The sequence below is a fragment of the Eubalaena glacialis genome, chromosome 1, assembly GCF_028564815.1.
Source record: "Eubalaena glacialis isolate mEubGla1 chromosome 1, mEubGla1.1.hap2.+ XY, whole genome shotgun sequence".
NCBI lineage: Eukaryota > Metazoa > Chordata > Mammalia > Artiodactyla > Balaenidae > Eubalaena > Eubalaena glacialis.
Genome location: NC_083716.1, coordinates 233,492,741 through 233,518,837, shown reverse-complemented (window position 1 = coordinate 233,518,837; position 26,097 = coordinate 233,492,741). Strand labels below are relative to the sequence as shown.

Below are 26,097 nucleotides of genomic sequence, written 5' to 3'. Positions count from 1 at the left end.
ACATCACAAGTCACCAGGGAAATGCAAACCAAAATCACAAGTTATCACTTCACACCTACTAGGATGGCTATAATCAAAAAGTCAGATAATACAGGTTGATGAGGATGTGGAAAAACTTGAACCCTCATACACTAAACGTAAAATGGTGCAGCCACTTTAGAAAACAGTCTGGCAGTTCCTCAAACCATTAAACACACTGTTATTATATGACCCAGGAATTCCACTTCTAAATATATGTGTGTGTGTGTGTGTGTGTGTGTGTGTATATCCACATAAAACTTGTACATGAATATTTATAGCAGCAGTAGTCATAAAAGCCAAAAGGTAGAAACAGCTCAAATGTCCATCAACTGATGAATGAACACACAGAATCTGGCATATCCACATAACGGAATATTCTTCAGTTATAAAAAAGGGGGAAAAGTATTGATATGTGTTACAACACAAGTGAACCTTAAAACATTATGCTAAATGAAAGAAGCCAGTCACAAAAGACCACATATTATATGATTCCATTGATCTGAAATGTCTAGAAATAGGCAAGACAGAATAAAGACAGAAAGTAGATTAGGGGTTACTTAGCCCTAAGTTAGGGGAAAATAGGGGCTGGGGTGTGATAGTTAGAGGGTTTGGGGGGTGGTAATGAAAATGTTCTAAAATCTATTGTGTTGATGGTTGCACCTATCTATAAATATGCTAAAAACCACTTAATTGTATACTTTAACTGATTCAATTGCATGGTATGTGAATTATATCTAAATAAAGCCGTCTTAAAAAGCTTTTTTCTCATGAGAGCCTTCAGCAATTCCTCATAACCATCTCGAGCTCTTAATCTTCAATCAGAATGCTTATCCATAAAATAGCTCTACAGTCTTCATGGGAGGATAGGAGGGCAAAACCGGACACACAAAAGACACAGAAAAGTTAGAGATCTGGAAGTTACCCCTGCCTTTGTCTTCTCTCTCACCCCCATATTCTGATCAGTCACCACATCCTGTGATGTAGGGCCTCTTAAGAAAGTCTTTTGACAGCCTTTTCGGGGCCCTGGAGCCATAGACACATGGGTTCTAATACAAGGCTGTGCTATCAACTCTCAGCTGGACCGAAGGCAAGCGACTTAGCTTCTTAACATTTCTCCTCTTTGGTAAAACACAGGTATTAATACCTAAGTTTTATAAGGGTGGTTGTGGAAAAAAAACGGAAAACTGTCAGTATGTGCCTGACACAAAGCAAGCACTCAGTTATTAGCAGTTTCTCCAACTCCTCCTTTCTAATCTTGCCACCACTAGGCTTAGATCAAACTTTTCTATTCCTTGCCTGGACAATTCCATCACCCCCTCTCAACTGGTCTACTGACCTCCAGTTTTGTTCAAGTCCATCTCCTATTTAGCTCTCGAAGTGACTTATTCCCTCCTGTAAATCTAGCAGTGTTATTTCCTAGCTGAAAATTCTTTTTACCACTCTAGGTCCTAATTCCTTAATAGAGTATATACAGCCCATGGTGATATGAACCCTGCCCACACTTATCTCATACCTCACTCTCCAGCAACTTCATTCTGCTCTCACAAACACCCTCTATTCCCCAAACTGTCTGTTTGACTTTTTTTTTTTTCTTTAAATTTAATTTTTCCCTCTCTTAATGACTCAGTTCAGAAGCTATCTTCTTTCAGGAAGCCATCCCTAACTTCTCAGGTAGACAGTGGTTCTCACATATTAGTGAGCATCAGAATCCCTGGAGGGCTTATTCAAACAAGACTGCTGGGTCCCATTCCTAAGAGGTTCTGATTCAGTAGGTCTGGGGTAGGGCCCAAGAATGCACATTCCTAAGGAATTCCCAGGTGATCACACCCTGAGAATTACTGCTCCATGCCCCCTCTCTCACTACACCCAGCCCCCTGTCTTCTAATTTTCTGTTTATGTCTTTATTCCATGAGCTCCCTGAAGACAGGGGACACTAAGCCTTATGGCTAGCCATACACCCCGTGAGAAGTTCTGCAGACCCTACCATAAACCTGCTCCTCCTTCTCCTATTACTCAGAGTTCATCAATAGTCCCACTACTTTCCCAGTCACTGAAGGCTTACCATCTAAGAGCCATTCCAACTTCTGCCCTTGTCCCTCAGATCCAGAGAACCACTAAGTCTTGCTGATTGCTATTAGGCCAATTCTCATCCTCTGGCCCTACTCATTCTTACACCACCATCACACTCTCTTTACTGGTCTCCCAGTCTCACTTTCTACTTATTTCAAATAACGCTTTGAATCCTCCTAAAACAACACTTTGCACACATCACCTCAATCCAACTTTCAATAAACCCCCATAGTCAGCTATGTTTCAAGCCCTGTATGATGGTTCCTACTTACATATCCAAATGTTTATGTTTCCTGCCCTCATAAGTCTATGAGCTCTCTGAGGACAGTTGCCTTGTCTCGTTTATCTTTGTCTTAGCAGTGATGAAATGATACAGAGTAGGCACTTCAATGTTTAAATTTATGAACCATACAGACTTACTTGGTTCTGCCTGCATCACTGCTCGTGTCCTACCCTCTTTTATTTCTTCTTCCCTTGTTTAAATGCCTAACACAAAGTACAATGCATCGTATTGTTTCCTTGATCAAAAAACGAAGGTAGCAATATTTAACATAAAAAAAGTACACTGTCTCACTGCTACTGCACTGCCAGCATCTACTTAACTAAAAAAAAAAACGCTAACACGTAGCTCCTACGGATGGTCTGGTCCGGTCTAGCTGGTGTCGAGGCTTTACCTTCATCTGCGCCAGCTGCTGCTGCTGCTGTTGCTGCTGCAACCTCCGGAGAGCCTCTTGCTGCTGCTGCCTCTGGCGCATTAACTCCTTCTGCCGCTGGAGCTCCAGCTCTTTCCTCTTCCGTTCCTCCTCCTCATGCCGGAGTCTGGCTGCCTCCTCTTCCATTCGCAGCCGGTTCTCCTCTAATCGACGCTGGGCTTCTTCTTCTTCCCGGGCCCATTTCGCAGCCTCCTCTTCCTTCCCAGAAGGAAAAGTAAATGATAATAAAATTTAACTGTGTTTAAAAAAAAAATCTGAATCACTTTTCAAGGCTTCAGTCAGAGGCATGCTTACAGGATAATTATCATGTTTAACTTATTTGCTAATTTCTACATAAAAGGAATGTCACTTTGAACATCTATGGTAAGTGCTGATCTCTTCCAGAGATCACCACAAACTGCAGGCAAGTCTCTTGGAAACTGTTCCAACACTGAGGCAGAGACAGCTTTTCAGGGTGCTGAGCGCAAAGAGCTGTCAGGACCTGCAAGAATACGGATTACCAGGAAAGCCTCAGCCAGTTCCGGACCCAAAGCAACTTTACAAAACCACTTAATTCCACCCCAGGTTCTCACCCGTTTTGGCTCACAGGCCCCTTGGAAGGTCTCTCCTTGACCCATCCTCTACGCCTCTACTACTTTCTGCAGCACCTTGGCTCATTTTCCTTCTGCTTCCCTCCCTCAAAACCATTCCATGTGCCCCGTGGAATTTTCTTGGCCTTCCTCCATGCAGTCTGATTACTGCATCTGCAATGCTCTAGAGCTCAGCGGTCCCCAACCTTTTTGGCACCAGGGACCGTTTTCGTGGAAGATAATTTTTCCAAGGACTGGGGGTGGGGGTGGGGTGGTTTCGGGATGATTCAAGCTCATTACATTTATTGTGCACTTGATTTCTGTCATTATTATATCCACTCCACCTCAGATCATCAGGCATTAGATCCCGGGGGTTGGGGACCCCTGCCTAGCTTATCCAGACAGCACATTCCCCTCCATTCTCCAGAACTCAGGGCAGACACCAGCCACTCTACGAATACTTCCCTAGCCTTCCGGAGGTAGACTTCCCCTCTGCCTTTTGATTATGCCCAACTACACCTTGTCCTCCTCTCTCTGTTTGCTCTTAGCCCATCTGTGGCAGCAACTGTTACTACCTATCCAGCAAAAATTCCTTTCAGGTTGCTTCTTTGCAGACAGAACCTCCCGTCACATCCGAGGTTTAAAATGCCAGATTTTGCTTTTTAAGCTTCCAGTGTAAACAGGGACAGCCATGTGATCTGATTTAGGCCAAAGGGATGCTTCCAGAAAAGATATTCTTCCCAGACAAAAGGAAAGAAGCATGAGAGAAGGGCCACTCCCTTTCTGGGTACAGGGTATGGTATGATATCCAAAACTCCTAACCATGAGGCAAAAAATGTGAACTCAAAAGTCAATACACCGGGACTTCCCTGGTGGTCCAGTGGTTAAGAATCCGCCTTCCAATGCAGGGGATGCGGTTTCGATCCCTGGTCGGGGACCTAAGATCCCACGTGCCGCCGGCAACTAAGCCTGCGAGCCGCAACTACTGAGCCCATGCACCACAACTAGAGAGAAGCCCGCGTGCCGGAACAAAGAGCCCGCGCACTGCAATGAAGATCCCACATGCCACAACTAACACCCAATGCAGCAAAAAAAAAAAAAGGTCAACATACCAAGAAATGGTAGAGCAGAGTGTGCACCATGAGGTGAAAAAGTCAACACACCAGGAGATGACAGAGGAGAAGCATGCAAAGGACCTGGATCCTTAATGATATCACTGAGTCACTGAAGTTCATGTTTAACTGCTTTACTTCCAAAGAACACCTTGATATGTGAGGCAATAACGTTATCTACTGTTTAAACCATTTTTAGGTGAATATTTTGATTTTTCAGCTGAAAGCATCCAAAATGTGGCATTTATTTCTTGTAAAATCATCACCTACATAGTCTGTGAGCTTCTTGAGTACAGAAACAATTTCTTAAAAAGTTTTGGACTCTACCAGCAAACAATCATAACAACTGGCATATGGTATATTAACAAAATCTATTAACTGTTAAATGAATAAACCAAAAAATCTAACCTGGAAGTTATCTATCTAACTCTAAAGAATTTAGATTTCTCAAAGAGTTTCAATCAAGAACTTAAGCAAAAGCAGGTAATCTCCAGCTTCGTGTCAATCCAACCAACAAACAAAAACCTACACCCCTAAAGTGTGGACTGCTGTACATGGTGACTTCCTTCCAAAGAGTACAGTAAGGGGGAAAAAGAGTAATTTTACAGTGGAGACACCTGACAAGCACTACTGCAGCCAGTTGATCAATGTCAACATCAATAACCATAAATCATGTTGGTAATATGTACCCTTGGTATGTGATGAAAATGGTACTTAACTTCTGTGATCTTCTTCTGAAACACCCATAACTCGTCTGATTGTGAGAAAAACTTCAAACAAACTCCGATAGAGGGTTACCCTACAATACCCTAACCAGTATTCCTTAAAACTGCCAAAGTCGTCAAAAACAAGGGAAGTCTGAGAAACTGTCACAGCCAAGAACAAGCTAAGGAGACATGACAACTAAATGCAATATTCTGGATAAGATCCTGGAACAGAAAAGGGACACTGGGGAAAAGCTGAAGAAATGTTAATAAACTATGGTCTTTAGTTAATAATAATAATAATACATCAATATTGATTTATTAATGTGTCAATATTGGTTTATTATAACAAATGTACCATACTAACGTAAAATAATAATAGGGGAAACTGCACTATCATCCCAATTTTTCTGAAAATCTCCAACTGTTCTAAAAAGAAAATCTACTAATAAAAAAAATCTACCTCTGTTCTTAAACATTAAAATGAAATGCTTTAGGGGTTCTGGCTGCCTGTAACAGCAGAATGGCATGGTTACAACAGAGTCAGATAATGGTCATCGCTGCCATCATCTTATGGATATACTAAGCAGCAAGGAACTGTGCACTCTAAAAGTGTGAACTGGGGAGTGCCTTAAGGCAAAAAGTTGTCAATCTCCAGATCTCACGTTTGGTTTTTTAAGAGCAGGTCTTCTTCAATTTTTCTCTGGTGCCCTCGTTTTTTGTTTGTTTTGATTCCTTGACATTTTGTTCAGCTTTTATAATTACATGTGGGATGGTTATCACAAAAGTAATAAGAGCCAGTTAGATCTCTTTCGGTAATTTGCAGCAACCTGAAAAAGTTTTAGATAGGCTCTCCTAATATCCTAATACTTTCTTAATCACTAATTCCTAGCTTCAAAGAAGCAATGAGAAGAGCGAACCATCTGATCACCTGCTTGCGTAACAATTCTTCCTGCTTCCGCCTTTCTTCCTCTTCTCTTCTCCTTTCCTCCAGTCTTCTAAGAGCTTCTTCTTGCTGCTGTCTTTCTTCCTCTTCTCGTTGTCGCCGTAATGCAATTTCCTGCTCCCTCTGGCGTCGCAGAGCCTCCTCCTAAATTAAAAAAAAAAAAAGTGTGTGTGAGTGTGTGCGCACGCGTGCATGCATCTCAATTAATATATTACATCATAATTTGGAAAGAAATAGGCTATGTGCTGCTAAGACCCTGTTAACAGTATATATAAAAAGTATCTAACCAGGATCTAGGGCAAAAAGTATATATGTGAGCTGGGGAGTAGGTATATTAAGAGTTAAAATAATTTGTATTTAAAATATTAATAGTTAAATAGCACTACATGCAAAGTCCATCCTGGTTTCTACATTAGCTACATCATTTCCTGATTAACACTAAAAAGGACGCAGGCTTTGGTTTCTCTGTTGCTACCATCAGTCCCTATTTTTTTAATCAAATGAGAACCTAAGGCATAGAGGAGTCAAACCAACATAGCCACCAAAAATGCCTGGTGAGGTAGAGAAGTTTTCCAGTCAAAAGTATTGAATAAAGCCATGTGTCTCAGAACATGTTCCCAGAACTAAAGTCCCACGGATATTAGATATACAGAAACAGGTCCCACTGTCAAAATAACTTAGGAAGAAATAATGAGCAACACAGAATTAAACAGATTTCTTTACTGCAATACTTCTTAAGGTCCTTACATTGCTAATGTAGAGTGTGACTCTAAGAAATACTAGTAGTTCTAATCTAATCTCAGCATGGACATGGATGCCTTTTTTCAGAGTTCTTCTTAGGGCAAAAAACAAGAAGGAAATGTGAAGCAAAGGCTAGACACTGGGGCTGTTACAGAGTGGATTCTTTCAAATGGGATCTTTAAAAATTCCAGTAGAAAAATGGTCCAAGCACATAATAGAGAATTCCCAAAAAAGAAATACAAATGGCCACAAAACATGAAAAACATTCGGTGTCACTGGTTATAAATACTTAAGGACTTAATTACTTCTGAAATCTAACTCGTTTATAAAACCCCAGGAAATATGTAAAAGCAATCAATTCCAATGAGTTACTAGGACTGATGAATATCCCTCCAGTGGGTGTTAGTGGATAACAGACATTTTTCCTAAAGGGAAGTGAGTCTCCTAAGATTCTAATCCCAATCCTGCTAACTCCCTGATGCCTTAGGGAAGCCTCCTCCGGGAGAACTATGACCTGTGAAATGACGGGAGTGAGCAAGATATCCCCCAGGCCCTCCCTCAGCACTAATCGTAGGAGCAGAGTTCTCAGACATACCTGTTTCCTTCGGGCAAGCTCTTCTTCCTCTCGCCTTTTCCTTTCTTCCTCCTGCTGTCTCCGAAGAATTTCCTCCTGTTGTCTCCGGAGTTCTTCTTGCCTCTTTCGATCCTCCTCTTCCCGTTTTGCCCTCATTTCTGCCTCTCTTCTCTCCTGCTCTAGCTGTGGTTACACAAGGGTGCTCTTAGAAACTTGAGGCCAAGCACAGAACACTCCAACATCACTGACCAGTACTGTTAGGAGCTGGTCAGTGCAGACACTGGAAGGTGGAGACACTACCATTCACTCAGTTACGTGTAGTGCAAGTGGGTGATGAAAGCAGCTCTGTGAGAGCGCCAAGCTCTGCTATGTCATAGTAACCAGAAAGTTTTACGCTCGTCTAAGCTGGATGCACTCACCCCTACTTTTACCTGTCTCTTCGCTCCATACTACTACTGCACATCTCCTATATGTGGGAGAGTGGCCTGTGTTGAGAGTAACATCAGAATTCTCTTGGGATGGCATTTCTTTGTTCATCCCTACAAAGGATTTTCTGATTGAAGATCTAACAATGTGTCTAACAAGGTTTCAACCGCAATGTTGTTGAAAAATTACAGAAATTCTTTAAAATCTGAAGACCAACCACTTAACTAACTCTATCATGTATAATTCCCCAATACTAGTCAAATCCAGCCCCTAGTCTCCAGTCCTATTGCCACACATATAATTCAGGCCTTTACTTTCTCATCCACATTCCTAACAGTCTCTTACCTGGTTTCCCAGCATCCTGTTTTGCCCAGAGTCCCCAGTTCAACATCCAACCTCCACCAAAAAAATCACTCCCAGGCTTACATTTAATACCATCCTTCACCTTGAAAATAAATCCTAAGTCTTTAACGTGACACGGGCAAGGATCCTCTTGATTGGCCTGCCTCATCTTCTTTAATCTCTCTCATCATTTATTCCTCAGACACACCAGCTCTAGACTGGACCAAATTATTTAACTGTTTCCTGTGCCAGGATGTTCTCATACACTTCTAGCCTTTACAGTTCTTGTTTCCTCCAACTGCAGTTTAATTTTCACCTCCTTCTACTCTGTCAACCCAAAACCCTTCAACTGAGCTAAATCCTACTACCCTTCACGTGAAATCAGCTCAGGTATTACCATCCATCCAAAGTGTCACCCAATTCCTGATCCCCACCTCTCCTGCTAGGTAGCTGGCCCACGTGCTTCCTTGTGTTACTTGCCTGTGTCATCATCTTCCCAACACCCCCAACACACACACACACACAGACAAGAATGCACACTTTCATCTTCTATGTGTTCCCAGCACAAAGCGCTATCTATGGAACAAGAACAAACTCAAGAATTGTTTGAATTATGGTCTGTCACTCATATGGAGACAGATCCTGACTCTGAACTCATTTCATATTCTGGGCACTCTAAGGATACTGTCACTACCTCGGGATAAGAATGCACTAAACATAAAATAGGAACAAGATTCTCTCGGAGGCATGAGAACCCAGAAATCATTTCAATAACATTAGGTGTTCACAGACAACCTCTTCTGACAAGTACTAAAACCAAAATTCAAGATTCCTAGCTCCTCCAGAAGATGTGAATAGAACACAGAATGTAATATTAATGTTGAGGTTTTCAGCTGTATGTCTTAGGCACTAAGAAGCGTAAACAAACACCACCATAAAGATTCAATGCGGGAACTCAAGCCTCAGATCAAGGGTCTTATAATAAGCTATGTAGTGGATATTTCTTAGGATCTTGTAACAAGCATTTATACCATGAATAACATACCACCATGATCATTAATGTGTCGACAAACCAATTTTAATTGATTTAATTTAAACTTGTTACTTTAAATTGTTGTGAGGTCTTTTTGGGGAGAAGGCGGCACAATAATGACAGAGTATGAATGTGCTTATACCAGCTACGTAGCCGTGAACTAAAAGGAAAAATGTATAAGTAGCTAGAGAAATAGAGACATCAATAAACAAACGTCTATGACCTGCAGTTGGAAAGCATGCACTGCTATGGAAGAATGAGTTTCAGACCTTTGCAGCTTTGGCCTTCTCCATCTGCTGAAGCTGTTCAAGGGCAGGTCCTGGAGTTGTGGTGTCAAGGGGAAGATCCCATACACTACCACCTTCCCAAACTATAAGACATGAGGGGAAAAAAGTGAGGGATATCAGACTTTATATACATGGCTAAATGTCCAGAAGAATAATGAAAAAAGCTGTTTCCCTGTCCCTGAATGAGCTCCATCACCTATATCTGTTCTGCTTCTAAGTAGACTGAACCACCAGTGGGCTCTAGTTTATATCAGTACCCTTCAACACATCTAGAAGAAGTACCAGGCATTTACTGGGAACTAATTTCATCCTCAAAAAAACCCGTATCTGTTCATATCCCCATTTTTACAGATGAACAAGCTAATAAGGGTCAGAGGTAGTTTTGTAACATTCCCAAGGACACATGGCAAGCACATGGCCATGCCAGGATTTAAATCCCAGTGTATATAGATCCCAAAGCCAACGGTATTTCCAGTAGCCACACAACTTCTTACTGCATATGAAGTGGAGAGTGGGGTTAAGAGAGGTATGGCTGTAGAACTAGAGAGAACTCAGTGGCTGCACAATATTGTGAATGTATTAAATGCCACTAAATTGTTCATCTTAAAATGGTTAACTTTATGTTACATGAATTGCATTTCAATGAGAGAGAGAGAGAAAGAAGTACAGCTGGAGCTGGGAGTACTCTGGAAAGGCTAGGCAGGTTTCACAAATGACACTGGGCCCTGCTGACCTGAAAGGCAGCACAGGGTCTGATATCAAAGTAAATGAACAGATAAAGGCTTCTGAGCCTGTTTTCCTATTGCCTGTAAGGTTTGCTGACACCACTTTTCAGCATTCTCTATTTCCTACATTCCTATTGTAGTCTATTTATGGACTATAAATTATTGTCTGCATAAAACCAATGGACTGTTTGTAAAGGACCTTAATTGCATACCTGAAGAGAGAAAATGTTTAATAAGGTATTCATAGTTTTTTAAAAAGTGAAGACTATTTTAACATCCTAACAACTATAAATGACTCCCAAGAAAAAATAAGGTACATACAGCATGGGAAGTTGAGTTGATAAGAGACAATAATCAGTCCTTCTCCTGCCATAATCCCCAGGGTCAATGTCAGCAAGAGAACTATGACGTGAATGGCTCAATGGCTCAAAGAAAACTCCATCAGTGCCCATGGTCCTTACCTCTTGTAAGGACTATCCATGGTTCAAACTACCCATACCTCTGCATGGATCAGACCTTAAGAAACAGAAGCGCTGCACCAATATCAAAATGTTTCCAAAACCCCAGCCCTAAATTTTCCAATTTGATGCAAAAAGATGAGCGAATGAGGTAAGGGTAGCCTTTTCTATTCCCCAAATTTCTGGGTACCTGCAGTGTTAAACTACTCATCAACCCTCGACTCAAAAGAATACATCATCATTACTTAATGTTTTTAACTTACGCTTTTTCTCACTCTGGTGAAGAGAATAAAAACAATTCAAAAGACTTTTCTACAGTGGTTAGAACAACATAAAAAAAGAGAGGCTGACTCAAGTTCAAGAAATCTATCTACTAAGTAATTTCTAGCAACTCCTTAACAGCTATTTTCAATAGCTGGGGTCTATTTAAAACAAAACAAAACAAAACAAAAAACTCACTTTTTATTAATATTCAATACAAAACATGTCGAAAAACTGATATATTTTTAAAAAACTGAATTATAAAAGTTATATGAGTCTAAATCCTTGGAGCTATCCAAAAGGCCAATCTAAGGTTTTACCTGTAGGCTGTGAGGTTGTTGGCTGGAGTTCCCAGATAGAACCAGTATCTGGCACTGACACAGACCTAGTTACTGAGGGAATGACGTTCTGATCAGATATTCTGCAAAAGGGAAATTAGAAAATTAACTTGTTCTTGTCATCCACGAAAATAAAGAGATATTTCCAGATTATTTGTAGGTTTCTGAGGTTATTTGGCCAGAAAACTTCATTGTTTTAACTAAAACATAACACTACCAAAACATTTAGGAAAGGAAAAAGGATAGAGGCAAGGTAATCACACTTCTGGACCTTCGAGGTATTAGCAAATTTTGATTTCCAAATAATGGATATGCCTACTGTCTTTAAAAAATCCAGAATATCTCAATAAGAGTCACAGAGGCAGCATGTTATTCGGAAAAAACTCACAGACCTTAAGACAAAAGGTCTGCATTTTAATTCTGTGTCTGAAGTGTTCTGTGTATTATGTCAACCAAGTCCTTTAGCCGCTCTGAGTCCCAGTTTGCCCATCTTTAAAATGGAGACCTGAACACCTAACCTGCCTACCTGCAGAATGGGTTATGGCTCAAAGGAGAAATATAAAAGGTTCTGGTTAAACTGGACAGTAAAGTTTTTAACAGCAGTGACTGACACCTCTGCAGGAGGCGTGCAGGAGACCTACCACCTTGCCCATCTCGTAGGAGACAAAACACATACTACCCTGAATGTTAACTTGAAACAGCAGGAATTTAAGACTTTTAGCATAATTTCCTTTTCCTTAGACCTACCTTAATGGCTTTTGGGTCTGGAAAATTACAACCCTGTGCGGCATTGTTAATATCTTTGAGACATCACAGGTAAAAATGAGATTAAATTTCTCGACTACATTTTTTTGTTGTTGCTGATTCCATGAGCCTACACTGCTTTTCAAGCATTCTTAGTATTCTTTGGTTATTATTCAAAATTTATCCTCTGAGTATAAAGACCAAATAAATGCTTTACTTAATTATTATTATTTTTAAAAACTATATTCTATTTTTACACACAACACAAAAAAAATTTCCTTTCCCCTCTTTCTTTAAAACATACACACACAATGTGACACATCATGGAAACGACCACCAACCTCATCTTCAGTGCCTGGAACTGCTGGAGAAGAAGTGCCAACTGTTGCTGCTGCTGGGAAGACAGTGCTGCTTTCTGTTGCTGAGCCAGAACTTGTGCATATTGTTGTCTTCAAAAAGTAAAATACAGTATAACCTGTCTATCCACATTTAGTTCACTTTACTGAGACATTAAAACACAAAGTTCAGGCCCCCCCCCCAACAAAAAACACCATTAGAAATAGCTATCAAATGTATTTTACACAAATAGTTCTGTAGTTTATTCTAGAAAGAACTGAACTAATAGATGGCATGTTTCTGAGTGAAAAGAGAACAGGAAAAAAAAAAAAAAATTAATGAAATGCCCAAAACTGGAAAGTTCCCTTAAGATGATAGTAGCCTTTTATCAGAAAACAAGTGAGAAATAAAACAGATTCAAACTAACAGCTATTTCCACATGAAGAACTCTTTGCAAAAATAAAATCACTTGTATAAAAATCCTCAAATTTATATGTTTCAGCTTGGAAAATTTTAGGTAAGATTTTTTTCCACTAGATCAGAGGTAGACAATTTTTTTTCTGTAAAGAGCCAGACAGTAAATATTTGGGGCTTTGCAGGACATTCACAACTACTCAATTCTGCCTCTGTAGTGCAAAAGTGGCCATAGATAATACACAAATGGGTATGACTCTGTTCCAATAAAACTCTGCTTATGAAAACAGGTAGCCGGCCAGTTTGCCAACCTCTGCACCAGATGATAGCAAATCTTACTTCTTCTATGAAAGGGACCCATAACCTAAGTGACTCTACCATCATTCCATACCACTACTAATAGCATAAACTTTTACTTCTTTCCTGCCCCCTCATCTGTTTTTTCTCTGCAGCATTCAAAGTTGACCCATTTAGAAGACACTTAGTTCTTAAAATGTTTGTTGATTCTTGCTTTAGGAGCTAAAGATCTTGCAAAATTATAATTATGTGTCATTTTCTACAAACTTCTGGTATTTAAGAAACAAGGTAAGACCAAACTTAGAATGTATAGTGGTAACATGCCACTAGCTGGATTTGATGACTGAAGTATCCTATTTAGTTTTCTGCTGTAAACGGTGAAATTTGGGAGCAGATTATATCTAAAGGCCCTTTTGGTGCTGCAGTGCACCCAACCGCATTACTGCTCTTACTGTATTAAGAATTGCTGATACTGGAGGTGCTGCATCTGGTATAAGGCTGTGAGTTCCTGCTGCCTGGTCAGTCGTTCCTGGTCCAACTCTCCCTGGGAGTAAAGGGGTGAAGGAAAGAAATACCACTGAATAAACTGAAAGAGCCTAAAAGCAATTTAGTACCTATATCTGAAAGGAAAATGAATCCTAGACCTTCACATCCCGCCCCACCTTTATACCCCAAACCCAAAACACCTATTAAAAAAAAATCAGGCATCTTAGAAACTAGTGCCATCTAGTGGAAGAAGGTGGTGTCAGCATTATAAGAGATTCCCTAAGGTGAGAAAGGTTCCTTATTTAGCTGCTGTTCTCCCCTCCTGCCCTTGAAGCTGAATGTTGTACTGCACTCCAGAGTTATTACTGTAACTAAAAAAATGTATAATTCTCCCAATCTTAAAAGTGATTTATAAATTTGGAGATTATGGAGAAATTAGAGAAGTAGGACAAAACAGAAAGGAGTAAAATTAAATCTTATGGTAGGATTTTATAATGACATATAACAATTACAGGGAGGTAGTGTATAAGTATGTCTTCTTAAAGGGGATGAGAAATTTAAAATTAAATGGAATATAAAAGAGCTTTGAAAACTGTTTAACTCTCTATCCAAAAATTAGGTGTTTCTATTGCTATTAATACACCATGAGTTTAAAAATAAGCTGTAGTTGGGACTCCCCTGGTGGTCCAGTGGTAAAGAATCTGCCTTCCAATGCAGGGGACGTGGGTTCGATCCCTGGTCGGGGAAGATCCCACATGCCGCGGAGCAACTAAGCCCGCGCGCCACAACTACTGAGCTCGTGCACCTCAACGAGAGAGCCCGCATGCCGCAAACTACAGAGCCCATGCACCCTGGAGCCCGCAACAACTAGAGAGAAGCCCACATGCCTCACTGAAGATCCCGCACACTGTAGCTAAGACCCAACACACCCAAAAAAAAAAAAAAAAAAAAAAATTTTAAATAAGCTGTAGTAAAACCCTGTTTTTTAGCTTATATGTCAAATAACTGGAATTTATATTTTGGAAAGCTAATAGTGGAAAAAAAATGAAAAGTGAAGTAAAGATAGTAGAAATAAAAGCATAAGGGTGACATAGACTAAATTTAGACAAATCATTAGTGAACAGTTTATATCCTTACTGCACACTGATTATAGTCTGGAAAAAAACATTTGATGTATGATTTCTTGGGGTGAGGTTCATCTGAAATTCAAGGACATTCTTCTTTCTTATTAAATATTCATGGATAGACGCTACACTAGGTTAGTCTAAAATTAACTTAAGGGCAAAGGCAATACCTGACAGGAAGCAGAGCTTCCCATGTATTTTCCCCTTAAGTGGGTCTGACTGAGGCTCAGACCCTAAAATTGGAAGTCAGGAAATGGATTAGAGCAAGCATGCCAAGCTCCAAGTGATGAGCTTTCAGCACTGAAACATGCAAGATAAAAACCCATCCCAATTTCTGAGCAGGTGGTAAAAATACAATTTATATACAGTAATACACAATGTAATTTTTCTTTGGATTTACAACAGAAATGTCAGGAATAATTCTCCTCACCTAGGAATTTTAATTGCTCTCCAAACTATATGAGGTCTCAACCCATCAGTGGATTGTGAAATCAATTACTGGATTGTGAAATCAATTACTGGATTGTGAAATCAATTACTAGGTCAAGATCAACATTTACATATTGGAAAAAAAAAAGAAAAGAAATGGAAAGAAAATATGTACATGGCACCAAATGTTTTGTGAAACTTGTTTCAGATATACCTGCACATTAATAAGTGTACAGAGTAGTGACATAAAAATCTTTTTTTTTTTTTTTCTCCTATGGGCTGTGGTCAGAAGTTCGATAGCCATTGTTCTCACTTATGAACTCTCTTGGCTACAGATGTTGTGACTGACTTATTCATCTTCATCACGTAAGAACCTAACACAGCCCTGGCATAGATCTTCAATATATAATTGGTGAGTAAATCAATGGATATTACTGTAGAAATCCAGTGTTCACACTAAAGGTTTTTGACTATGGCCACTTTTGACTATGGCCAGCAACCAGACACTCCAACCTGGAGAAGCAAAAGAGAGGCACAGATCCAAAGCCCCCCCAAAAGGAACTAAATAGGGAGAGGCCCAGGAGCAGCTGCAAAAAAAGACTTCCCCTTCAAAGGCACTCCAGGGTCAGCATACTAGAAGGGTTACGTTATGATCTAATTTTTAGTTAAAATATCAGTAACTAATGTTAAAAAAATAAAAAAGTCTTCAAAATATTCTGAAGCAATGGAATTTTATCTTAGTAACATTTGCCTTAAGGCAAAACTCAAATTTAAGAACTCCAGAAGTCAGAAAGCAAGAGGCAAATAAATGGAGAGGAGAATGTGCATTCTAACTAGAGGCAACAAGAAACTCTAAGTCAATTGTGTTGAAGCACAGCAGATAAAGGTAAAAGTTCTGAAATGAACTTAGAAAGGTAAGGAGCCAGAACATGCATGACCTGGTAGGGAGGCCAGGATAAGATGTTCTTCTTTCAACACCTGCTGGAAAGCTACTGCAGGATTCTGTTTCTTGAGAGAGAGAGAGAGAAAGAGAGAGAGAGAGAGAGAGAGTGTGTGTGTGTGTGTGTGTGTGTGTGTGTGTGTGTGAGCAAGAGAGAGAGAGAGAGGGAGGGAGAGAGAGAGGGAGGGAGAGAGAGAGAGAGAAAAGGATGGGCACAGTATTTGAGTTTTGAAAAGATCATTATAGCTAGGTATGTAGTCTCTGACTCAGACTTCCCATTGCCATTTCAGTTAATTACTTTCAAGGAACTAGTTTCTTCTTCATTAGATGTAACATCTGGATTGCGTTTACAAAGAGAAGCAAGTGCTTCTGTGTCCACTACGTGTTCTGGGTGAAGCATAAGGTACTTACCATATGAGGAGGGGGAGCTGGTCCGGGAGAGAAAGGAACCCTTCCCCACATTTTCATGATATCACCAAGAGGTTGGAAGCTTTCATCACATGCTCTCTTCACCAACAAAGACATAGTGAAATAGCCCGCCTGAAACCATTCCGCCATCTCCTGATTATTGAAGGGACCTACAATAGCATTAATTAAACAGAAAAGCAATAAGAATCCTTTCAAGCTAAAGAGGAAAAATATATTTCCGGGGTCTGATCCTCACCCAGAGGTAACAATTTGTTTCAGGTGGCACCTATCAAATATCTTGTATAATATCTTAATTTATCACAAAAAGTGGTGAACAGGCCTCAAACTAATAAAATACTACAGAAACAATTTAGAAATAAGCCTATGTCTACACATCCCAATTTCTCAGCAGTGTTTTAATTATTTTAAGGAGCATAATTGTCTCCAACTCAATCTCTAAAGTTCATTTGTCAGAAAAGCGTAACACTAAAAAGAGTTAGTGTTTATTAGACTTTGTAGCACTTAGGCATAGAGAAATAAATATGCAGGGCTGAATATGCTCTTCTCTAATTTTCATTTTCTGTTAGAGTTTACTGGAGGTTAGGCAAAATATAAACAATAATAAATTAAATTAAGAAAAATTACAATTTATTTATCTAGGGTAAGATTAAATCTGGCCTTGGTAAGGGGAAAAAAAACTAACATTCTCTAGATGTTTTACAATAAGAAATAATCGAATATTTTATACATAAAATTAACAAACTCACTATCAATAACCATTGATTCAGCAACTATTTACTGAACACCAGTCACATAGGTCCAGGCAGGAAGATACAGCAGTAAACAAAACCAAGCCCTCGAACTTCCACCTCTGGGATGGTGGAGTAGATGTACTTCTCCCTGCTCCTCCTGCCAAATACAACTAAAAACCCTGGACATTACATATAAAACAAACAAACAAAAAGACTCCTAAAGGTAGAGAGAAGGCAGCAGACTGACTAGAGGCCTTGGAGCCTGAGGAACCAGCTGGTGGTGAATTCCCTGGGTTTTCATTTTACCTCACACTTCCCAAATTTGGAGCTGAAGAAGCGAGCAACAAGAAACATGGCCCAATATATACAATTGAAAACATGACCCAATTATAGGCTATCTACAAGAAAGTCACTTAAAATATAACAATATAGGCAGGTATAAAATGAAAGGATAGAAAAAGATATATCAAACAAACATTAATCCAAAGAAAGCTGAAATGGTTATATTAGTATTTAATAAAGTAGGCTTCAGAGCAAAGAAAATTACCAGAGACAGCGAGGGACATTATATAATAATAAAGGGTCAATCCACCAAAATGTATGCACCAAACAACAAAACTGTGAAATATGTGAAGCAAAATCTGATAGCTGAAAAGAGACACAGAACAGATCCACAAGTAAAGTTGAAGAGTTCAATAACTGATAGAACAACTAGATAGATAATCAGAAAGACTACAGAATTCAACACCACATCAACCAATAAGATCTAACTGACATTTACAGAACACTCCAAAGATAGCAAAATACACATTCTTTTCAAGTACCCACAGAACATACAGTGAAACAGACTATATTCTGGACCGTGAATAAATCTCAACAGATTTTTAAAAACTGAAATCGTATACAGTGTGTTCTTTGACAACAACAAAATCAAACCAGAAATCATACACAGAAAGTTAGAAAATCTCTAAACACTTGGAAACTAAACTACACACTTCTAAATACTACATAGGTAAAAGTGGAAGTCTCAAGAGAAATTTTTTAAAAATACACTCAATGAAAATACATATATCAAAATTTGTGGTATGCAGTTAAATAAGCTCTGAGAGAGTCATGTATAGTATTAAATGCTTACATCAGAAAAAAGTCTCAAATCAATAATATAAGCACCCACCTCAAGAATCTAGAAAAACAGCAAAATAAACCCTAAGATGCAGGAGGAAAGAAATAATACAGATAAGAGCAGAAATCAATGAAATTAAAAACAAAAACAATAGTGGAAAAAATCAATAAAAGCTGATTCTTTGAAAGGATCAGTAAAATTAACAAATCTTTAGCATGACTTACAAAGAGAAAAAGAGAAATGAACAAATTACCAATATCAAGAATGAAACTGGGGATTATCACTACAGAAACTGCAGACATTAAAAAGATAATAAGGGAACACTTTTATCAAAAAGATAATAAGGGAATAAAGAAGGGAATACTCTACACACATAAATTTAGATGAAATGGACCAATTCATCAAAAAACACAAACTACCACAATTCATTCATTACTATGTAATAGATAATTTAAATAGTCCTGTAACTATTAAGGATATTGAATTTGTAACTTTTTTTTTTTTTTTGTAACTTTTAAATTCCAAAAAAGAAGTCTCCACCTGGAGAATTCTACCAAACATTTAAAGAATTAACACCCTGTGGCAAATGTATGGATGCTTCTCAAAAAGTAAAAACAGAACTACCATGTAACCTAGCAATTCCATTCCTGGGTATATACATCAAAAAAAACAAAACAAAACAAAAACAAAAACACTAATTCGAAACACGCTCCCTTATGTTTACAGAAGCACTATGTACAATCGCCAAGATATGGAAGCAACCTAAGTGTCCATCAACACTTAGAATAAATGGATAAAGACAATGTGGTATATACATATATAATGGAATGCTACTCAGCCATAAAAAAAAGAATGACATTTTGCCATTTGCAACAACGTGGATGGACTGGTGAAATAAATCAAAGAAAGACAAATACTGTATGATATCGCTTACATGTGGAATCTAAAAAATATAACAAACTAGTAAATATAACCACAAAGAAACAGACTCACAGACATAGAGAACAAATTAGTCGTTACTAGTGGGAAGAGGGAAGGGGAGAGGTGCAACATAGGGGTAGGTAAGAGGTAAAAACTATTAAAAAAAAAACCACACACACACACACACACACACAGAATTAACACCAATTCTAAACAATCTTTTCCATAAAATAGAAGGGGAGGAAATAACTGACAGTTCATTTTATGAAGCTAATATTACCCTGATACCAAAACCAGACAATGAGAATACCAAAAAAAAAAAACCCAAAAAAACTACAAAATATCCTTTAGGAACAGAGACACAAAAATCCTTAACAATATATTACTGAGTAAGATTCAGCAATATATAAAAAGAATTACACAGCATGACCAAATGGAGCTTATTCCAAGGATGCAAATCTGGTTCAAAATTCAAAAACCAGTCAATGTAATCAACCATATTTAACTGGTTAAAGAAAAATCACATGATCATATCAACAGATGCTGAAAAGGCATTTGACAAAATCCAATATCCGATCATGATAAAAGCTCTCAAAATAAAGGTTACTTCCTTAACTTGATAAACAGTACCTACAAAAACTCAACAGCTAACATTACCACTTAATTATTATTAAAGTTTCCCCTAAGATAGGAAAGTAGGATAAACAAAGCAAGTATGTCAGCTCTCACCCCTCTTATTCAACAGTGTTGGAACATACAGTAAGGCAACAAAAGGAAATAAGAGGCATACATATTGGAAATGAAAAAAGAAAACTGTCCCTATTTGCAGATGACAATAATAATGTCTACACAGAAAAGCCTATGGACTCTAATGAAACAACTCCTAGAACTAATAAGTGAGCTCAGCAATGTCACAGAATAGACAAACATCTAAAACTCAATTCTATATAGTAGCAGTGAACAGATACTGAAATATAAAATATACAATTGCTCAAAAAAACATATACTGAGGTATACATTCAACAAAACATGTACAGAATCTTTGCTGAAAACCACACAGTGCTGATGAAAGAAATCAAAGATCTAAATAAACTGAGAGACATACTATGTTCATGGATGGGAAGACTCAAGATGGTGAAGATGTCAATTATCTTCAAAATGATATAGAGGGGGCTTCCCTGGTGGCACAGTGGTTAAGAATCCACCTGCCAATGCAGGCGACACGGGTTTGAGCCCTAGTCCGGGAAGATCCCACATGCCGCAGAGCAACTAAGCCCGTGTGCCACAACTACTGAGCCTGCGCGCCTAGAGCCCGTGCTCCACAACACAAGAAGCCACTGCAATGAGAAGCCTGCGCACTGCAACAAAGAGTAGCCCACGCTCACCACAACTAGAGAAAAGCCTGCACGCACCAACAAAGACCCAATACAGCCAAAAATAAAATAAATTAAAAAAAAATGATATAGAGGTTTAACATAATCCCTATTAAAATCTCAGCAAGATTTTTGGTAAATATAGACAGGATTATTCAAAAACTTATATGGAAAAGCAAACTAGAAAAACTAAATGCTCTTTTGATAAGAGGAATCAGTCTACCCAATTTCAGGACTTACTCTATAGCTATGGTAACCAAGACTACATAGTATTGGCTGGAGGGACAGACACAACGATCAAATAAAGAACCCAGGGAATTTCCTGGCAGTCCAGTGGTTAGGGCTCTGCGCTTCCACTGCAGTGGGCATGGGTGCAATCCCTGGCCGGAGAACTAAGATCCCATAAGCCGTGCAGCGTGGCCACAAAAAACACAAAGAAAAGAAGAAGAACCCAGAAATCGACCAACACAAATATGCTCAACTAAACTTTGACAAAAGTATAAAAACAATTCAGGAGAGGAAAGACAGACTTTTCAACAAAAGGTCCCAGAACAACTGGACATCCATAGGCAAAAAAAGTAAACCTTGACCTAAGTCCCATACCTTATATAAAAATTAACTCAAAATGCAACACCAACTTAAGTGTAAAACATAAAGCTATATATTTTTTTGGGAAAAAACCTTTGGGATGTGAAGCTCGGCAAAGAGTTCTTAATACCCAAAGCACAATCCATAAAAGAAAAAAACTGATCAATTGTATTTCATCAAAATTTAAAACTTTTGCTCTGTTAAAGACTGTTCAGAGTCTGTTCTGAATCTTGACTGTATCAATATGTCAATATCCTGGGGCTTCCCTGATGGCGCAGTGGTTGGGAATCCACCTGCCAACGCAGGGGACACAGGTTCAAGCCCTGGTCCGGGAGGATCCCACATACCGCAGAGCAGCTGGGCCCGTGCGCCACAACTGCTGAGCCTGTGCTCTAGAGCCCACGAGCCACAACTACGGAGCCCGTGAGCCACAACTACTGAGCCTGAATGCCACAACTGCTGAGGCCTGCATGCCTGGAGCCCCTGCTCCACAACTAGAGAGGCCACCGCAATAAGAGGCCCACGCACCGCAACAAGGAGTGGCCCCCGCTTGCCACAACTGGAGAGGGCCCGCGTGCAGCAATGGGGACCCAACACAGCCAAAAATAAATAAAATTTTAAAAAAACAAAAACAAAAAACAAAAAAACAAAATATCCTGGATGTGATATTGTTCTACAGTTTTGTCAGAGGTTACCACTGGGGGAAACTGGGTAAAGGGTACATGGAATCTCTATATTATTTCTTACAACTGCTTGTGAAGCTATAATTGTCTCAAAGTAAATTTAATTAAAACACACACCTGTATATGTTTTAATTACAACAGATTCTACAGGCATGTAAAGAGATCATGAACAAATATATACAGTGCCAGGTAGTGACAGATGCTATGAAGAAGAATAAAGCAGGGTAGGGGGACCAAGGATAGAAAGGGAATAATGATGTTAGAGAGAGGTCACAGGCTGTACTTGGTAAAACATTATCATGAAACTGACACTAATACAGTGAACAATCAATTTCAGGTGATAAGCAAAAACTTCAAAAGCAGAAATGAAAAATCAACCAATGTCCTTCACAGCATCCTCTCCCCATTCTAATCTAACTTATGCACCATACACGTATTTTAAGCAATTAGTTTATAATATGGTACTCTTTTTTCAGATATTTTAAATAGTTCTTCATCATTTATGGTATTAACTCCACTTCAGTGAAACATTCAACCAAGGTTTCCCAAGATGGCTGCTATCATCTTTTTTTATGGTAGGGAGACTGAAATACAGTGAATGTACGAAACTCAACTGCCTAGTTAATACCTGGCATGCCAGAAATGAGGGTGTCTTAAGCATACTGTTTACAACCCTATCATATTAGTCATCACATTCTGCCTTGTATTCAAATTGTTTTCACTAGACTCCCTCCCATCACTGAAACTGTAAAGTACGATGGAGGGAACCTATAAACAAGTCTTCTATATATAAAGAAAGCCGGTAGCACTGACTTTTTTTTTTTTTTTTTTTTTTAAAGATTTATTTATTGATTGATTGATTGCTATGTTGGGTCTTCGTTTCTGTGCTAGGGCTTTCTGTAGTTGCGGCAAGCAGGGGCCACTCTTCATCGCGGTGCGCAGGCCTCTCACTATTGTGGCCTCTCTTTTTGCAGAGCACAGGCTCCAGACGCGCAGGCTCAGTAGTTGTGGCTCACGGGCTTAGTTGCTCCGCGGCATGTGGGATCTTCCCAGACCAGGACGCGAACCCGTGTCCCCTGCATTAGCAGGCAGATTCTCAACCACTGCGCCACCAGGGAAGCCCCAAGCACTGACTTTTGTTCTACTAGTATGCAAATTAACATTAAATAATTACCATCCTACAGAATCTGGAGTTAATGGCATATTTCTGTACATAAAGTAGAATGGAACAACCTACCTTGAATTTCTCCCTGAGGATCTTTGTAATACCACTTCTGCATTGCTTCATGCATCAATGGAATTGAGACTCCCTTAGCTCTGTGCTCCTGCAGTTTTGATGCCAGTCTCTCATCATCTAGTGCACTGTCTTGTAGATAAGCCACCATCTTCTCAGCTTGCTAAGGGAAAAATTAAAAAATGAACTGTGGAAACAAATGATCCTAAATTAATACTTGTACATATAAAAATTGTCTGCCTTTTTTGGACTACTTGATCTGTGAGAGGCATTGTACAAATAACACAGCAGGCAACAATTTAATTCGTCCAACATGCCATGAAATAGGCACTATCCCAATTTTACAGAGGGGGAAACTAAGGCTCACAGGGTGTCAAGTCTTGCTCAAGGTCTCAAAATTATTAAGCAAACCCAAATGAGACTGAAACACAAGCTGGTATGGATCAAAGCCCAAGCTTCTAATCAACACACTTTAAAGTGCCATTTAAACAAATAAACAAACAATCCTAAGTTATACAAGGTAAACCTATAAAAAACATGAGCATTAACAGATCAAAAGGTTCAATTACAAATAAAATCTTTTACAAGTTTTACTAAGACACTGTCCCCTTTCTTCCTTTCTTCAACATTTCCTGCCACCAACCACTCCACCCTGAAGAAAAGAGAATTTCTTTTGTAGAAAGCAAATTATCATTTACTTTACATATAAACAATAGTATATAAAATCTTAGGGAACTCTAGAGACATGAATACGATGGTAATATCCTGAGAGTTTAACTATTTTCCCTGTTACACTTTAGGCAAAATATAGAAGACACAGTGCCTATTCACAGCTGCCTTGTATTCGCCATTTTTGGCATTCCATTAATTTCCAAAAAGAAAAAAGAAAAGCAAACAGCTAAGGCCAACCTCAGAAGAGCAAAAAATAACCTGATATAATGACTCTACACAGCAGAAACTTAAAAGCATGAAATGATTTGAAAGACAATTACTCATAAAAATAAATACTAGACATAAAAACAACTTTTTCAGTACACAAAACCTAGTGCACAAAAGTTCCATTTTTGAATATTCATTTAATGCTTTTCAATTTTTATGGCAGTTCGAGAGGGAGAAAAAAGCATTACGTGATTTGTACCTGCTCCAAATGTTTGAGACCCTCTTCATCATCTGGCTCTGTGGAAACACTGCCCATACCAGGAGCACCTACGACCGGCGTTTCAACTGGCCGGAGGGCAGGACTAGGATTGGGAACAGGAGGTGGAAGGATGAGAAGAGGAGAGGCTGCATCTGAAGGAATCTGTGACAGGGGCTGCTGGACACCAGGAACCATTTCTAGAGGAAAAAAATGTAGACAGATAAAAATCCTTTAAAATATAGAGACTCTTATGAAGAATAACTATCAAGTTGGGCAGCTTACTAAATGGGCTCAACAGATATGTGAACCGTGTCATGAACACTGCTGCTACTTCTTATGGAGAAGTGTAGTTATTTCTCCCTAGAATGACAGAAGTACCTGCATAGGATGACAACAAATAAGATTAAAAGGTATCCAGAAAGGCCTTTTACAGTGCCAACCTGTATCACTAGAGCATCTACCCAATAGTTACAGGTCTACCTCCTGAAAACAAACAGAATCAGTCCAATCCCTTCCTTATATCATGTCTCTGAATAGTAAAGACAGTTTAAACAGCACTGCAAATCTCCGCGAAGATGCCGCATCTCAGCATAAAAACCTTTATTAAAAATATCTGCAATTATTTTGAATAAGTACCTATTTCAAGTTATTATTAACATAATTCAATGCAACACATTTTGTAGGGTAACAAAAAGCTCTCGGAGTCTACCTGTACAGTGCAGGAGGTTCTTTGCAATAAGAATAAAGACTGCAAAAGAGGTTGTGTCTTGGTTCCTATTTCTAACCTCTCAGTATGCAGGTTCTTAAAGAAGGAAAGGGGGATGGAAGTAATTAGATACAGTTGCAGTTTCCCCTTTGAAACCTTGTTTGTTCAATTACAGATAGCTTCTCCAAATTCCTGTTCCTCTCACTCTATCCTTTCTTTGCCAAACTTCTTAATAGGACAGTCTATACAACCTGTCTCTACTTCACCACCACCCACACTGCTACAATGTGACTTACACTCCCAAGCCCCCAGAAAAGCTTCTCTCCCAAAGATAAGCAGTGACCCAAAGTCCCCAAATCCAATAGCTTTTCCTAGTCCCCATCACCTAACCTTAGTCTGACATTATCTTCCAAATTCTACACTGGAACATTCTCCTTCCTTCATTTTCCTGCACTCTATTCTTGCCTCTGAAGATTTTTCTCTGGCTTCTCTATCTACCCTCTAAAAATAGGAATTATCCATGTTCTATTCTCCCAATTCGTCTCACCCCTAACAAGTGTAATCTTTTGAATTTTCATTCTCTCTGTGGCCCTAAACTCTTCCCATTGAGCTACAGTCCCCTCACTCACAACTGCTCTCTGGCCACTGCATCTCTAATTTCTCATCAACACCTCAGACTCAATGTTCATAACTGAATTTGTTCTCTCCCCTCCCAAATGTGCTCCTCAACTTCCACTCTTTTTCTGTTAAGGACACCACAATCCTCTCAGGCACCTCACTCATCTTTGACTCTTCCCTCTTCCTTGCCCTGATATACAACAGTAACTATGTCCTGCCAATTTCTACTTTGAAATCTCACCTGCCACTACCTCCCTTTACAAGTGCACTGCCTACAACACAGTGACTGCTCAGGACACCAACAGGTCACAGAGCAGCCCATCTGTCATCACAACCTACCCTACACAGAGAGCTGTCAAATGTATGTTCCAACCGTGTTTCCCACCAGCCTCCTTTTCACACCTCATACTTCATGTAAATAAAAACAGGAGCTGATTTCCTGCCCATACCTGGATCAGTCCTA

The 26,097-nt window shown here is 39.2% G+C and overlaps 1 protein-coding gene across 6 annotated transcripts in view; it reads right to left on the bottom strand.

The window, feature by feature from the left end:
- The window catches only part of GIGYF2 (GRB10 interacting GYF protein 2), a 126,689-nt gene that overhangs the window by 25,504 nt on the left and 75,088 nt on the right, over positions 1–26,097 (bottom strand). For all 6 annotated transcript variants that reach the window (XR_009700791.1, XM_061188610.1, XM_061188588.1 and 3 more), the window contains 10 exons: positions 24,311–24,507; positions 23,176–23,335; positions 16,502–16,668; positions 13,564–13,655; positions 12,406–12,513; positions 11,303–11,403; positions 9,521–9,621; positions 7,472–7,633; positions 6,121–6,279; positions 2,766–3,002 (listed from right to left, as the gene is read on the bottom strand). Coding sequence is in view for 5 of the 6 variants with exons in the window: in XM_061188610.1 (XP_061044593.1) it covers positions 2,766–3,002; positions 6,121–6,279; positions 7,472–7,633; positions 9,521–9,621; positions 11,303–11,403; positions 12,406–12,513; positions 13,564–13,655; positions 16,502–16,668; positions 23,176–23,335; positions 24,311–24,507 (1,484 nt within the window). In the remaining variant the exon portion in view is untranslated. The remainder of the gene's footprint in view (positions 1–2,765; positions 3,003–6,120; positions 6,280–7,471; positions 7,634–9,520; positions 9,622–11,302; positions 11,404–12,405; positions 12,514–13,563; positions 13,656–16,501; positions 16,669–23,175; positions 23,336–24,310; positions 24,508–26,097) is intronic.